This window comes from Melopsittacus undulatus, chromosome 3, assembly GCF_012275295.1.
Source record: "Melopsittacus undulatus isolate bMelUnd1 chromosome 3, bMelUnd1.mat.Z, whole genome shotgun sequence".
Taxonomy (NCBI): domain Eukaryota; kingdom Metazoa; phylum Chordata; class Aves; order Psittaciformes; family Psittaculidae; genus Melopsittacus; species Melopsittacus undulatus.
The window spans coordinates 58,907,235-58,923,297 of NC_047529.1; the positions used below are offsets into that span (position 1 = coordinate 58,907,235).

The window sequence follows — 16,063 nt, forward strand, 5'->3', positions numbered from 1 at the left end:
AGATTCTATTAATTTCCTATTTAAGTACACTTTGATTAAATATTGTCATTTTTCATCCTACTAAATGGTTTTCACAGTCATAAACATACAGTAGTTTTTTCCTGTTTCAGGACCTCACATTAGCTTCCCAAAACAAGCATGTTAAACATACAGTTCCCTTTGTTCTTTACAAAATTTGGCTTTGGTCAGGTTAGCAGTCCAGTCTGCAGCTTGTTTACCATCTTTATTCTTTCACAGTTTTACAGTCTCACAGTAATACCACAGCACTCAAAAGGATGGCTTTCTGCCTGTTGCCCTGTATGCCTGTGCCTGACCTGAGGAAAGTCTACTGTGCCTGACCTGGGGAAAGTCCTTTAATTGCTAGCAAAAGACTTTTAGTTTTCCATTTTTAGTTCCAGACTATCTGCTTTACTCAATGAAAAGAACCCCAGTTTTCTAAATTTCAATGACATAACAGGTTACTTTTAGCTATCTAGAGCTAGAGGCACTGAAGGAGTAAAACACGTACGTGTTAGTTAAACTAACTCCTAGGCGTATTTTCCCTAGCCTGAATCAGAACTGGAAGTAAGAACCTAGGTTTCCTATCTAGTGAAAGCAGAGAGTGAGACAATCTATATCCTCCATCTGCTGAGTACTTAGAAGTAGCTAACAAGAAAGACTGGGCACAGGAGCATTTTAGAAATCCTGCCTTGCTCTTGAGCTACATGCAGAATCATGTACAGATGCCCAAGCTAGCCCAGGAGGAACCAGCTCAGTTAGGGAGCACAGAGCAGCCACATCAGTGCTGTGTTTGGCAAAGGCTAGTATTATATGTGGCTCCTTAGGATTATTTCCTCTTTGTCCCACAATCATTTAATGTAAAAATGTATAAACAGTCTTGAGGAGACAGAGTAGAGTATCTGGAATGAGATCCAAGGATTACAATTAGTCTGACATTTTAAATACAGTTTCCACAGTCTGATTTCAGAGGTGTTTTCAGTGTGCATAATTTCTCTTCTGAGAATATGTATCAGCTTTACTGTATCTAAGTGCTTAGCAAAGAAATAAATTCAGATTGCTATTTTAAATACATTTTGTTAGATGAGAATGATGCAGAATGGAAAACATAGTGAGTTGTCACTTGTGCATTTTTAGTTGACCTATCAGCAGGTTTTGTTTGACAGTAGGCTCAGTAGTGTTAGTGAAAATATCAGTCTTTGTCACAGTATCTGACTTTGGGTTGCTCTGCAATTTACTGATACTTTTTTGAAATTCTTGCATGTGCTCTGAAATGCCACCAGACTTTTGCAAAAGTCATAAACTGTCAAGACTGCGGAGCTCCTATGACAGCAATGGTTTTGCATGAAAGGAAGGGGAAGAGACCAAGATTGATGGTGACTAAGAAAGCTGATTTCCAGAGATTTATGGCTTAGTCTGTTGTACAGACACTCTCAGATTTGCAGCAAAAGAAGCCTATCTCCTATTCCCAGTAATTATACAGAAATATTCAATCTAAAAAGAACTGGGAGGTGTTACACTGAGTTATAGATCTAAATTAGACAACTCATGTTAAATCTGCTTACCAATATACACCATTTAGTTAGCAACAGGCCACTATGCTGTCACAAAACAGAAGAGACCTAGTAAATGCAAACCCACTTGTGCACCATACTCTTTATAATTTTGAATTGCATTCAGAATTTAAAAAAGAGGTTAGTTCTGGCTTGTGGTTAGGGACTCTTATTAAAAGAGTTCTAAGTCCCTCTCTTCCCCTCCAAAATGCTTTTGCCATTTATCCTCTATTGCTCAACAGAAAAAGTACTTTCAAGTTCCTGTCTCTCAGAACAAAACGCAGATAATAAATGTTTATTTTTACTCTTCAGAAGAGATGGTGTCTTGCTGAACCTTTACACTAAGTAGATTATCTAATAATACGGTTCTGACCCAGCAGCAAGACTCAAAATCCTGAGAGCAAAGATGTGAAGCTAGCTCATGTCAATCCTTCTCACTTTCTCTTACACTGAAACACAAAGAGTTACAAGTACAATAATTTACGCTAATGCTATTTTTTGCATATAATTTCTGGAAGTCATCCAAGTTCAGGAGAGTTTAAATATTCTCTCATTTCTTCAGTGTTGAATAATCCCTGCTCCTACTTTTGATGCTGCTTCTTTTCTGCTTTTTTCAGGTCCCACTTTAGTATCATTTTACCATAAATCACCAGAAAAATACATATTTAATAAACCAAATCAGGAAGGTGAAAAACTAAGGATGCCTGTATAAATCAATCTCTTACTGAAAAAGGCACAAGTACTTCTTTTCCTTTAGCCATCTTAAACGGAGAACAGAACCCAGTAACAAAGTTTGTGAGAACCAACGTGTGTGGTATATTTTTTCCTACTGCTGCAAATCTACATTCTAGTATTGCATGTTAATTAATGCACGTAAGGCATTTGCCCAACACTATGTTCACAGTTCTTTGCAACAGGTTCTCTGCTTCTGTAGAGGTGTTTACCGAAGGACTTGCTGCCACCCATCTGCAGCTTTCTCCTATCCTCTAATTGAGTTAGTTTCATAGGTATAATTTGTCTGCCAAATGACTTATCAGTTGGAAAGGCTCAAGTCAGATACTACTTCCTTTTTTGCTTGTTTTTAACCGAGTGCTGGCAGAAGAAAGAAGGGGTTAAAGCGTGGGAGGATTGCTAAGAAAAAGGGTTTGGTTAATGACACATAGGACTGCATCTCACACACCATAGTTTGTTTATCCTTCTGTAAACAGCAAAAAGAATTATCATCATCATGGTAAGGCAAACAGCACGTTTTTTTCCCTCCCTCTTTAAAACCCACCACAAATCTCTGGGTTAATACACATTTTTTTAAAATCATAAAATCAATTGATTTCCATTAGTTTTATAAGGTGTCTCTTTAACTGACAGATGTTACCATTGACAGAAGGGGAGGGGGTAAAGGTTTTAGTATATGGAAATAACTAGCTCTGGGGAAGAGGAGATGGGAGCAGGCATGCCTTTTCTGACATGCCTGTTCTTTTTTATCAGCCTTGGTTCCTAAACACTCATGTAAAGATCTGTTCAATTTTTACTTATGCTTCTTTGTCTTTCTTGAGCTTTTTCAAAAGATTTCTATTTACTTGATATTGCATGATTTGTTTCTTTCAGTTTTGCTGGATGTGGGTTGTTTTTTTTTTTACATACAATGTCTAAATCTCTATGTTTAGCATGTAAGAAATAATATGGAATTTAATAGTTACATCTATGCTTCCTGACCTGATTATTTCCATTAAAATATCAACTAAACATGCAGGCTTGGTATTCTTATTAGTCTATATACTATTGCAAAATTTCAATTTTCAATTTTGCGTGCACATTTGAGCTAAAAATTTAGTTTTACAGTGAAAAATTAAATTGTAAGCAGACAGGTCCTGCCTCTTGAACTGTTTTGCTAAAATACCCTGACGTATAGAATATAGAAAATACAAATAAGTTTGTGGAAAAAATATGACTATTAAGAAAACTTCTATTTGTTTAACTTCTCTCTGCTTAAAAATCTCACATTTATAGTTCCTGGTAGTTCAGGTAAGTTCCCTGAGCTAGATAACTACATTCCCTGTATACACAGCTTAGGTAAAGCTGAAATTGTTTAAAATCCAGTTGTTGCTGTTTATATCCTCTGCAAGTGCAGCAGGCAAAGAGCTGGAAGAGGCAGGGAGTAAATTCTATGCTAGAGTGGACTTGTTGAAGTGTATTGCTTTCTTTGACTCAGAAGAGGACATTGTCAGCTTGGAATCTGATGTATTTAAAAGAAATGCTAAAAAAATGTAATGTGTATATGCCAAACTGTTGGTGTTCAGAAGAAGGGCTAAAATAATGTAAGTAAGTAATACTTTTCATAATAGTAACCCCTCTTCTGTGGCTTTCTGAAAAATTACAGTGAATTGAAGTAATTCAAATGTAGTTGACTGATGGCAAGGTAACTGGTTAAGTTTAAGTTAACTTGAAATATAACTGCTTTTTTTCCCCCTCAGTGAATCAATAAAACAAAAAAATTGTTTCAGGTCAAATGTTTTGTTAGCTATATTTTTTTTTCCATGCTGTTTAAGTAAGAAAACAAGTAAAAGCAGCAAGCCTTTATTTCTGTCTACAGCTGCCCTCTTTCTCTACCAGTAGTTAGGACACTCACCTGCAGGAGAGCAGTATGACATCTTCTCTCAGTCAGTAGGACTTGAAGTGGGTCTTGACTTCTCAGACTTTTCTTTCTTAGCTTTGATTTGTACATCCTTATGTCCAGTTTTCCTAGTATTTTTTCTAGTATTTTTCTAGTATTTTTTACCAGCACATTGTGCCAGCAATACTCCAGATGAATTTTCAGCCTAACAAAGCCTGGCACTGCTATTGCTGAATATTTGAGACTCAGTCGCTGCAGAATGCTACAGCCTGAAGAGTAGTAGTTTATTTATTTAAATGTTTTTGGCTAATGCACATTTTGGGATATCACGTGACTGCTAGAACTCCAAGACTTTCTGCTTCTCATGGTTGTAAAAATATGATACTGTGAGTTAAAGGTACCTAAAGTTACTGTCATTCCAATATGAACTTAGAAGAGGTTTGCATGTCACCTGAACTTCAGTTATTTATGACATTCTAGTGAGTGATAAAGCTCAAACTTACTCTTCACTAAATATTGTTTGTTGCTTTTTTCCCCTCTGAAGGCAAACATTAGCTAGCAAATAAATGTTTAAATTACAGAACTGTCCACACTAGATATTACCACCTATTAGTTACCACAAAGTTGCTGATGACTAGTAAAAATACTACTTTTTTCTATAATATGTGCTCTAAGAACTATTTCCAGTCATGTTCAACTGACTCAGATGAGCTAATCTAAGAAAATAATATCCAGTTGATCCCTTGAGACACAGCCTGAAGTCCTGATTCAACAAATCACGGTAGTTTGTGCGTTCTCTCCACTGGAGACCAGGAAAGCACATGTTTAATTACATTGCTAAATTAGGGGTTTGGCTGTGGCAACTTGTTAGCTAATGAGAAAAAAACCCAGCCAGAAACATAGGAAATATTTTAATGCTAACATAAACAGGTATGAATATAAATAAAATGAGATTTACATTTCTTGGTTAAGAAGGCGTCATTTTGCTTTCAGATTAGAACACTGCTTTAAAGATTCATGCAGTGTACTTGAAATGGCTTCCTCCACACTGTCCAAGGAATGGATAGGCAAGTCCTTTTGTTTTTTTTTTCTTTAGTTGCCAATGCCTTTGAACAGGGATTTCTGAGAAAGCTTATGTCTCAAGGGTAAGAGTGCTTGAGTAGAAACATGTTGAAGAAGCCTGATCTGCAGAGCAAGGATATTTTTTGCCTTCTGGAAATCAAACATTTCAGTGCTGTGCTCTGGAAGTCAAGTATTCCTATGCTGTGCTTTGTCAGGCCGGGCCCCACTTCGAAGCCTCTTGAGAAGCTCAGTCTCTGTGCCCTTTTGCACTGGCACTACTGGCTCACCTACATTTATCTGAGTTAAAATACAAGCTCTTCAGGGCAAGTACCTGGTCTTTTATGTGTTTTGAAAGAGCTGTATATAATTAAGGTACTTTGTATGAAGAAATTACTTCAAAACAGTTTACATAGGGCAGCTATTTCAAGATCAAGAAAAAATCTTTAGCCTTTTTCCCTGAGGAAACAAAGCTTATGTGACTGTCCCTCCTCCCTTCCATCCAACACCTTTTGAACTTGGACAGTTTAAACTACATTTGAAAGGGGGAGACGTCTCAAAGATAATTAAGTTCCCATGGACTTTATGAAAATAAGCTGCTGGGAAGACAGAAATCCAGATCCACAGTTCAAGTAACTATTTTTTTTCCAAGGGCAATCTTGCAAACCCAAAGCTTGACTGCAAGTGTAATAATGACTGTCAGGTTGATAATGCAATCTCAGCTAAGTTAGAAGACTGACAACTATTTTACATCCAAATATTAATATGCAGATTGACACCATAATGAAGTGAAATTTTGGTGTTTTACTAGTTTTCAATATGAACAATATATACATCCTCCTCACATTTGCAGTTACTATGAATTTTCAAACAAATTATTGTCACTAATTCCTTATTGGCTTGCTTTAAGTGTTCCTGAAAAGTCATACTTTTTTTTTTTTTAGCTAGCAGTGTTCATTACCGTCTCCTTATCCCTTCCCTACAATTAGTTATTACTGGCAATACATACGTAGAATCAAGAAGTTAGATGGTAATTGGGCTGCATTACTTATGATTGTTGGATCTGATAAGGAAATTCAAAGTTGGTTTTGTTATCACTAAAGCACTTTAACTGTCTGAGCTGCATGAACTCAATGCAGCCCTCAGCTGCTCTTTAAGTGAGCATTTTGGTTCTACTGGTTGAAAGAAATCATCAAAGGGAGGGAAGAACAGATACCAAACTTTATCATTAGGAGATTATTTTACTATCTCTAAATAAAACCAAAACCAACCCAACAACTAAAAAGATTAATCTCAGGGTCATGACTGTAGACTTGCCTATTTGAAAACCTGCTGATATAAGATCACTAAGTGTGCAGACATTAGACTTCACTGGGGGTACAGTTGCTTATCAGTTGTACAAGTAGCACATGTAAGATATGTTGGCAAAGACACGGTTGCCAAGGATTTTTGTTTGTTTGCAATATGGTAAGCTTGCTCTACATATTCACCAGTTTTGGTTTTTTTGTATTTTTCATGTGTTTGGGCAACCTTCACTGCAGGCACAATGTTAACCCTTTATTCCCAGTTATCACTGGCAGTAGTAGGGTCTGTAGGGTCTCTTGGAGCTGACACTGCTTCACGACTCATGTTTGGGGTGGTTTTGCAGCAGAGGCCAAATATTAGTCTGTTGACGACGCAAAAATCATTAACTTGACACTTCTTAACCCGGAGGAGGAAGCAAGCGCGTAAAAAGAGGCCCTCATTTTCTCCAATAGCCAGAGGGCCAGACACGCCGCAGGGCAGGCCGCCTGACCAGCCGCCGGCGGGTTGACCTGGTGTTTCTCCCGCCTTCGCATAGGGGCCTCAGAAGCGCCGAAGTGAGCCTTGCGTGGTCCTTCCTGTTGAAGCTGTTCCACTTCATATAACTAATTAAGCGTTAATTAGAAGAGGAGTAGTTTAGCATTCATTAAACATTAAATACTAATTGAGCGCCCGGGGAGAGCGCCGGCACCATTAGGCCATGGAGTCATTCTCACGCCGTCTCGGCCCACGACAGGGGACCGGAGGTGGAGAGAGGCCCTCTGAACCCCTGCAGTCGGGATCCCAGGGGCAGGCCGACTCGGCAGGCAGCCGAGCCTGCTGGCCCTTGGTTGCGAGGTGGAGAATGCGGGTTCATCTGCCCACAGGGCTCTGAACCGAGATCTCTCACATGGGCTCAGCCGCCGGGCGGTGCCGGTCCCAACATGCCTACCCGGGCAGGTCCCGCCGCGGGACTTGCTGCGGAGACCCACGCCTCCTCCCCTCAGGCTCTTGCTGGGGCTCGGCATCTCCGCGCGGCTGGGACCGGGGGGATGCCGGCCGGCTGCTGACCCACACTCAGCTCCGCCGCCCCTCTGTGTCCCGGTAGCAGGAGGCAAGCGGGTGTCCCGGGCCTAACATCCCCGTCCCGTCCCCTCGCCCCGGCGGAGTGGAGCGCTGGCTCCCTGCTGCGCGCGGGTTGAGGCCGGGCAGCCCTCACGGCAGCCGGGCGGCGCGGACTGCCCGCCTTCCACCCTTGGCGCTGTTCCCTCAGCATCACAAGTTTGTCGGTTTTGCCCGGGGCGGCGTTTTGCCCTCAATAACGAGGAAGCCGCCGCAGCGCGGGCTGCCGGGGCACGTACGGGGCGCGGCGCCCACTCGCGCTCCACCGCTCCCTCGGAAGCCTCGCCCGTGGCCGAGGGCGCCCACTTTCCCGCACTTGCCGCTGCCCCTCGGCAGTCACCCTCGCTGGGGGCCTGCGCTACGCAGCCACCTCTCCGTCTGTGGCCGAGAGAGGCGGCCCAGCCCCGTAGAGCCGCTGCCTGCGGCCGGGGCGGTGGCTCAGGGCGGGCCGAGGCGCCCCGGCGGGGCGGGCCGAGGCGGAGCGCCCAGACAGCTGGCGCCCGGGCAGCCGTGCGGGTAGCGGCGTGAGGGGGAGCTCCGCGCACGGGTCGCCGGGCCGCATCTGGCGGTGAGTGTCGGGGCCGCTTGCGGCGCGTGTAGGTGCCGGCACCTGTACCTGCGGAGCCGGGGGGGTAAAGTTCGTCCGCGGCTCCTTCATCCCATTCTGTGACGGGGGGAGAACAGCGGCGGCCTCGAGGGACTTCACCCGCTGGATTAGTTCACGGGGCTGGGAGGTGAGGTTGTACTGGCTAGTGCTCCGTAGCCGTCCCCGAGGGAAGGAGGCAGCGGTGGGGGTCATTGCGCCAGCCCCACAGAGGGGCGAGAGAGGCCGCGGGGCTGCGCAGAGGGTGCGGGCGCTCCAGGCGGTGGAGACGCCTGGACGCTGTCAGGCGGTCGCGGCGTCTGCAGCAAAACCCCCAAGGTTTAAAACGTCCGTGCTGACGCGAGGTGCCCTCTCCTCTGGGAAGGTCTGGTCCGTCGAAGTGGGAAATACTCGCGGTGTTTTGAAATAGACATCTCAAAACAAGTATTCATCGTACCGGCATGTAAAAAGTGCTAATATATTAAAATGCAAATATGCATGTGTACTCGGCAGTGCTGTTGCGTGTTTCCTGTTTACCATGTTAATTAGAAGTTGTAAGAGAAAACTTGCCAAGAGTAATCCAGGGCAGTATTTGACCCAGTAATGCTCATTGAATGATGCAGTGGCTTTTATATTTCTGAGTTTTCTAGCCCAAAACGCAAGTCAAGTATTTGCTGGACTGTTAATGAGAAGTATATGAATAGTAATATAACTACACCTTTGAAACTATTCTTTGCCAGCATGAGTGTCAAAACTAACTCAGCCAGTATGAAGAGGAAAGTTAAACTCACCAGTCTTGTTTTTGTAAGGAAAATTTTGACCAAGCTGTTTGTCCCAAATCTTGCAGACACCAGTTTGCTTTCCTCTATTATTCTGTGTGATGTTAACTCATTGTGCAAAAATTTTGGATTTGAGACATTATAACGATGATATTGTAAGGCAAGATGAGTGTACTTGTAGATGAATGCAGGCAAAAACATACAGAAGGATTTTGGGATTTTAATTGTTTTTGAGGGATTTGTTTTTCTTGTTCTTTTCTGAGAGCTAGTATTGTTCAGGAAGCTGTTCAAATTCGCTGTGTCCTTTTGAATCCTAAGTGGTGCTAATACAAACAAATATATTATACAATTTTGACATTAACCAAATGTTTATTCCTTTGTTTTATAGTCCACCTCACAACTTCCAGATTCTTCCAGAGAAGAGACTAAAAAGAAGCCAGTTTTGGAAAGACTTGGAAATTTGTTTGGTACAGGGAGAAGGAAACATGTCAAAAGTTCCCTAGAACACACTTCGCATCGAAAAGGGGAGGGGTCAGTTTCTCCTCACAGAGTACAGCCAATATATTGTAGGCACACAAAGGAAGGACACGAAGCTCCTCAAGCACAGAAGCAAGTGGGAGACGTAAGTGCTGTTTCTGAGACGCAGGAATATCATTTTGGTGAGGAAGCAGGACCGCTGTATCGTGATACCATTTCAGAATGGAGTAGTAGGGGAGTATCTTCTGACAGCGAGTGGTCAGCAGATTGGAGCAGCAGCAGTGAAACCATTAAAAACTCTTTCTTTGAGAGTAGCCTCAATGTGGAAACCCTGGGACTGGAGAAAGAATCCACCACCGATATAAATAATTCTACAACTCCAGATTTCATAAAAAGCTTGAGAAATTTGTCTAGTGAAGACTTAGAGAAGAGTATCTTAAGCCACAAGCAGCTTGTGAACACGTGGGTGACTGAGGAGCCTGGGCATGCGAAACCAAGGGATTTGCCATACGAGTTGGAATCTGCAGCGAGTGAGCACACATATTCTGCTAGAGTGTTAACAGTTGATATCTATCTTAGAAAAACAGAAGAACTCCTTGATGAACCTGTGACTGTAACATCGGAAGAAAATTGTAGTGACTTTGACACAATGGATAAAAAATCTGCTCATAAAAGATCTGGAAAAAGGAGAAAATCTCAGACGTCTAGTGACATTACAAATGGGGAGAGAAACCAAACTGAGATTACTGCAAGAGAAGAATCTGGTTTTGATGATGATGTCCCTTCTGAGGTGTTCTCAGACAAGGTAATAAACTCAGAAAGAAAAACAAAGTCTCCTCAACAGACTCCTGAAAGGAATTCCTCTTCTCCAGGTAATATTCAGGATCTAAAGATTGGATCTGCTCACAAAGGGACATCTAAAACTGAAGCTGACAAAGGCAAGCAGCAGATCACAAGCACAGCCACTGCAAGGAGAAGATCATACAAAAAGAATCAGTCAGATACTGTCCCCATTTCCCCTACTGGTTTGAAGGGTCAGGTAAAAGATTATTCATCAAAAAGACAACCTTTAGGATCACCAGAGAGTAACCCAGTGACAAAAAGAACTTTGGAAAAGGGAACTTTATCAGCGGCTTTTGGAGAAGATGGCTTGGAGTCTCCCAGAGTTTCTTTGGCTGCTAAGACAGAAGACACTGCCTTGGTGTTTGCTGAAGGCAGAAATGAGACCAAGGCAGTAAAACATGGTAGTGGTTTGGATGGAAGAGCTTTCTTGCATACCGATGGGATTAAAAATGGAGACCTGTGTATGTCAGCTGAGAGACAGACAAATTCTGATTTAGACAGCTCGAAGCTGAAGAGTTTGGATGCTTCCAGAACAGTCACGACAAAGATTAGCCTGTAAGTAACATCAATTAGTTGCAGTTAATAGCTGTAATTTTGCCTGTATCTGTGTTTACGATTCTGTAGGAACACTAGCTACTGTATCTGTTATCTATCTAGATTATTTTCAGTAATGAACTGCCTTTTTTCCTAAATGTATCACAATTACAAGAACTGTAGTACACAGGTGTTAAAAAAATATTTTTCCCATGTTGTTTTTTTTTTTTCTTTAATGGATAGGGAGTTTCTTTGCCAATTCCATTATATGGAATAATTTAACATACATAAAAGCGGTTTTGTCATCATCATCAGTGTCCCGTTGTTACTTGTATTAGTTTGGCTGTCATTGACCTTTATGTAGTCTTGTTATCTGTAAACAACTGAGAATGTGGCTGAAGTTTTGGTATGTGAAAATTTTGACTAAGAAATGTGTTCAAGTTGTGCTTTGAAACAACAGAAGTTCAACTATTATTTTGTGAAGAAGTGTAGGATGCAAGGTAGAACTCAATCCTTCAAGTGATATGATAAATCACACTAGAAATTTGAATAGTTATAGTTGCTTTCATAAGTATTTGCAGGATGAATCATGTGAATTTTTATGCATGTGAATAACATCAGACGTGTAGAATTACACATATGTTAGTTTTCAGGATTTGGTTTTACTCTCAAGGAAGTTGTCATCTGTCAAACAGAGGCAATCAGTGCTTTGCTGAGGACTGTAAAGAAGTGGATGTATTTATAGCTTTCACTGTAATCACAAGTAAGAATCCAGTGATTGATTTCCTGGATTCTATGACGTTCTCTTCTACAGTGAATCATTTTACTACATTTGTCATTACTGTTGTTTAATTTTCATGGCTACCTACAGTTCTCTGTTGCTTTCCTCACTCTGGTATGTTCATTTATAGGTGTCAGAGTACAATGAATCCTGTAAGTCCCCCTCAGGTCCAAGTGTTGTGTTAGAGAGATGTGAAGGTTTAACATTATGGCTTAAGAAACACGTATGATTCCAATTATGCTTCCCACATCTGAGAAGTATAGGGAAGAATTTAATTTGCACAACTTGTAATACTGTGCATCTGATTTGTGCATTCATAACTGAATTAAAAACACTTAGTACTAAAAGTTAAATTGTGGTATTGTTGTACGTGATGGTGCTTTGCCATCTGGCAGTATAGATCACAAAACTTAAACTCTAAGGTTTTGTATCTCAACAACTTCAAAGGAAAGGTAGCTCTCATATTTTTCTCTTTGTGTCACTGTCATTAGTGATGATGAAGTTAATAAACGCTTGCTTAGCTGGATTTCTTTTTTCTGGGTATCTCCTTGTCTTGCTGTACAGTGAATTATATTCTGCTGTACTCATATAGTAAAACTGTCAGAAAAGTTACTTGCCTTTTATTTTAATAAATAAAGAGCTTGTTCTACTTCACCTTGTTCTGTGGGATGTGCAGCACTTTGCATCTTGGCCTTATCTGCTGCTTTTGGAACTTTAGCCCTGGGTGGGGATTGCTGTGTTGCATGAATCTGATAGCTGTCGTTGCACAGTACTAGTTTCTTTAGCCAGACAAATTGGTATGGTCAGACTGCTTGGTATAATTTGTAGTCATTCATCAGAACACATGAACTATAAACCTGGATGTGGATTAAGCTGCTGTAAAATTGGGAAAGGAAAAGATGCTGCCATTCCTAGAAGATGTGTTTTTGTTCTTGTTGTTGCTTTGAACTACAGAACAGATAACTTCTCAATTTTAAAAAGTTAAAAAATTATTGTTAGATACTTAGGATGAATCCCTTTCAGGTTGAAAAAAGTTTACTTGTAGGCATGTTTGCCTCCTATAAGGTGGATTTTGTATAATCAAACTAGTTTTCACATGCAAATGCATAATGTCTCTTACTAATGACATTGTGCTAATTCTGGGAATCAAGTTTCTTTAGAAACAATTTTAAAATAAGTCTGTTCTGCTGGTGCCCTGTAAGTAATGATAAAATTTTCTTCTTTTATGTTTGTATACTGGGCAACTTGGAAGTCATGGGATACTTTGTTTCTAACTTTTGAAAGGGAAATCTGTCAGGTTTGAGATTAAACTGTGGTGGATGGTACATCTTAATCAGCAAATAAAACCTCAGGCAGTAGTTACTTTGATGTGCTTAGCGGAAAACTTGGCTTCAGTTGTCATATTTGATGTGCAAACATGGTTTTGTAGTTTATGCCCACTTGCTGAATTATTCTATTCTGTTAATATGCTGTTTTCTTTGCTCATCTCAGTCTGATGTTTTGGCATCAGTTACATGCTTGACATGGTCGTTTGGACAGTATGCTTCAACTATGTGACTCACCTTCCATTTATGACTGTGTGGGAGAGGTTTAAGTGCTTGCTTCCACAGGTTAGCTGCAAGGTGTAGCTGAAGAAAAGGACATTAGTTTTTCTCTTGTGTCTGCTTGTTCCTGGCATTGCAGATCAGCACGAGGTAGTAGGCATCAGCCACTCTGGGCTGTTTGTAAGAAACTGTTTGCACTGTTAAGTGAATCCATCTTCGCTTTTCCCTCAGATTAGAATGGAGGCTTAAAAGGACTCTCAAATAATATCTCCTTCTTTTAAGCAAGTTTAGAAACTCAGTTCTTGCAATAAGGCACATCTTTTGGCTGTATTTAAAATCAGTATTTCATAATGTGAAAAATGGTGTAATGGAAAGATCAGTTAGAGGAGGCCAGCTGTAGTAAATGGAGCTCCAGGGCTAAGCTTTCTGTTTCTATTTGTGTTTTTCTGCTGCTGTGCAGAAATACTGCATAATTTAAAGTGCAAAGTGTGGAAGTGGCTGTTTTTGCCTGAATTTGCAAAGCTTGAAACTGTACCTTTGAGGTGTTAGCTGTTCATTTAAAACAGGTTTTAGGTGTGGCTGATAACTCAGTGTTAACCATTAAACTTGCTTGTGTCAAGGCATGAGAGACAGACTTTGTTAGGAAAATGATTGTTGTTAGGTTGAAATGCATGTAGTAGTGCAAGTGATGGGCCAACAAAAGGATGGTATGGAGATGAGTCTGTTAAGATAATTAGGCTGTTAGCAATACCTCTTGAAAATACAAGTAGAAGGGGAGGATTGAAGGGTCCTGGTGAACTGCAGGTGCAGCATGTGTCAGTAGTGCAGCTTTATAGCAGATGAACACTAAGCCTGTACTGGGCTGCCTTGGCAGGAGCACGGCTGGCAGGTCAAAGAAGAAGATATTTGGTGCTCATGAGGCTGTGTGGCATTATTATTGAGTTGCACCCCTTCCTCTTCTTCTCATGGTCCAGAAGAAGTGTTCACAGATTGCAATGAGCCAGTGGTGAGCCATTAAGAAGATGATGGCACCGGAGCATAGTATGTGTGAGGAGAAGCTGAAGCAGCTTGATTTGTGTAACTGTGAGGACATGTGTACATCTCAATCATCTCTTGCCACTTACAGAGGTACTATAGAGAAGGCAGAGCCAGATTAATCACTGAAGTGTGCAGTGACAATGGCCATGGATGCAAGTTTCAGCAGTAAAGTTTCAATGGTATATAAGGCAAAAATAATACATAGTGACAGTGGCTGACCTGCTGCAATGCTTTCCTAGTGAAGTTTGTGAAATCTCAGCCCTTCAAAATACTAGGAACTTGGTCAGGCAAAGCCTTCATCAGCTTGATCTAACTTTGAAGCTGTCCCTATTTTGAGCAGGAAGTTAGACTAGCTGACCTTTAAAGGTCCCTTGCAACTTATATTCATGTTTCCAAAAAGGAGAATCATAGAGTAATTTAATTTTGAAAAGTTTAGGAAAAACAGTTGTGCTGCAAATGAAAAGTAGTGTCTAAATATATTTAATTTTATCCTGTGATAGTTCCCCATCTGCCTTCCCCCTTTCAGTAATACTTTTTTCTCTTTCTAGACTTAAATTTTCCAAGTATGTTTAATAAAACATAAGTTTTATTTTTATTTTTTAATAAAACATAAGCACCTATGTGAAATGTGGCCAGTCATTTTTAATGTTAATATTTTCTTTTTATTGGTCACATGTTCTTCAAAAGAGCCTTCTGGTTCTGAACTGACATGAGCAGGCTGGTAGTTAGCGTCAGCACTCTCGGGAATTGTTCTCTGAAAAGAGCTTTTCAACAGTTGCTTTCTGTGTAGATTCTTAGGCAGCTGATTTTGAGTTCCTTCTGTTACTTCAATAAGTTTGTTTCTCTTGCTTTTCCAAAGAAACTTGTGTAATAGAGAGTCTTGCTTTAATGGGGTTTATTTTCTTACTTGGGATGGATGCCTTGAGGAAGAGGAGACAGGAGTGATACCAGGCTTTAGGTTGCTGATGTTAACTCACTTGTACCTCATGTATCTTTCTTGGGCTAAAGAGCTGCCTGAGAGTGAGCTCAGTGATGACAGTTTGTACAGGTAAAAAAGAAGAAAGCACTAAAATACCAGAATTGTCCATTCATTGACAGAGCATTTGAGACCCTGGAGATTGTTGTGGCAAGCTGGTTTCTTCTATCTCTCATCATTGTCAGTTTTCCTGTAGTGCAGTTTCTGCTGTTCCTCCACTGCTGAGTGTCCCCAGATTGCTCTCTGGGGGACAGGTCTGCCTTTGAGGTGATGGTGGGCTCCTTGACACTGCTTGTATCTAGCTGATACATCTTAAAGACACATGCCTTGCATTGTCACAGCTGTTGATACTGTTTCTTTGGTAGCAAGTGACATGGACAAATGATTTGCTCCTGGGTATAGATATTCAGAGGAAGCAGGCTTAAAACCTGCAGCTGCATGTCATCAACCTTCTGCTATAGTACATGAGTACTACGTGCTATGTACCTGTACACTTCTCTATCCACTCTGATGGAGCAATTTCTGTGTTTCCTAATTCAGTTCTTGTAAAATTAGCAGGGTTAGTTTACACAATTTAAATTATTAGCTGACTTTACCTGAAGGAAATGGGGCAGTCCTCATGTGTGGTGTTTGCTTAGCCAGGTGGTGATGCAGTGATTGGGGTCAGTTCGCTTTTCCATGAGCACTAATAAGGCCAGAAGAGGTCTTTCACTAGTTCAAGGTTGCTTTTGCAGTGGAAAGGCTGCAAAGAATCTGGACAGATGTCTTCAAAACTTGTTGGAGAGGTATATTAAAATGTTAACCAACTCATTATCACCTTAATGAATTGGGATTTGTTTCCTAAACTCTGTAGGGAATTGCATACATATAATTTATTCTGCCTAT

At 41.0% G+C, this 16,063-nt stretch overlaps 1 protein-coding gene across 1 annotated transcript in view; it reads left to right on the top strand.

Moving 5' to 3' along the window:
• Window positions 1-16,063, top strand: part of CRYBG1 (crystallin beta-gamma domain containing 1) — a 100,244-nt gene that overhangs the window by 44,991 nt on the left and 39,190 nt on the right. Inside the window, exon 3 of the mRNA XM_034061194.1 lies at window positions 9,374-10,860. Within this exon, the coding sequence (XP_033917085.1) occupies window positions 9,374-10,860 (1,487 nt within the window). The remainder of the gene's footprint in view (window positions 1-9,373; window positions 10,861-16,063) is intronic.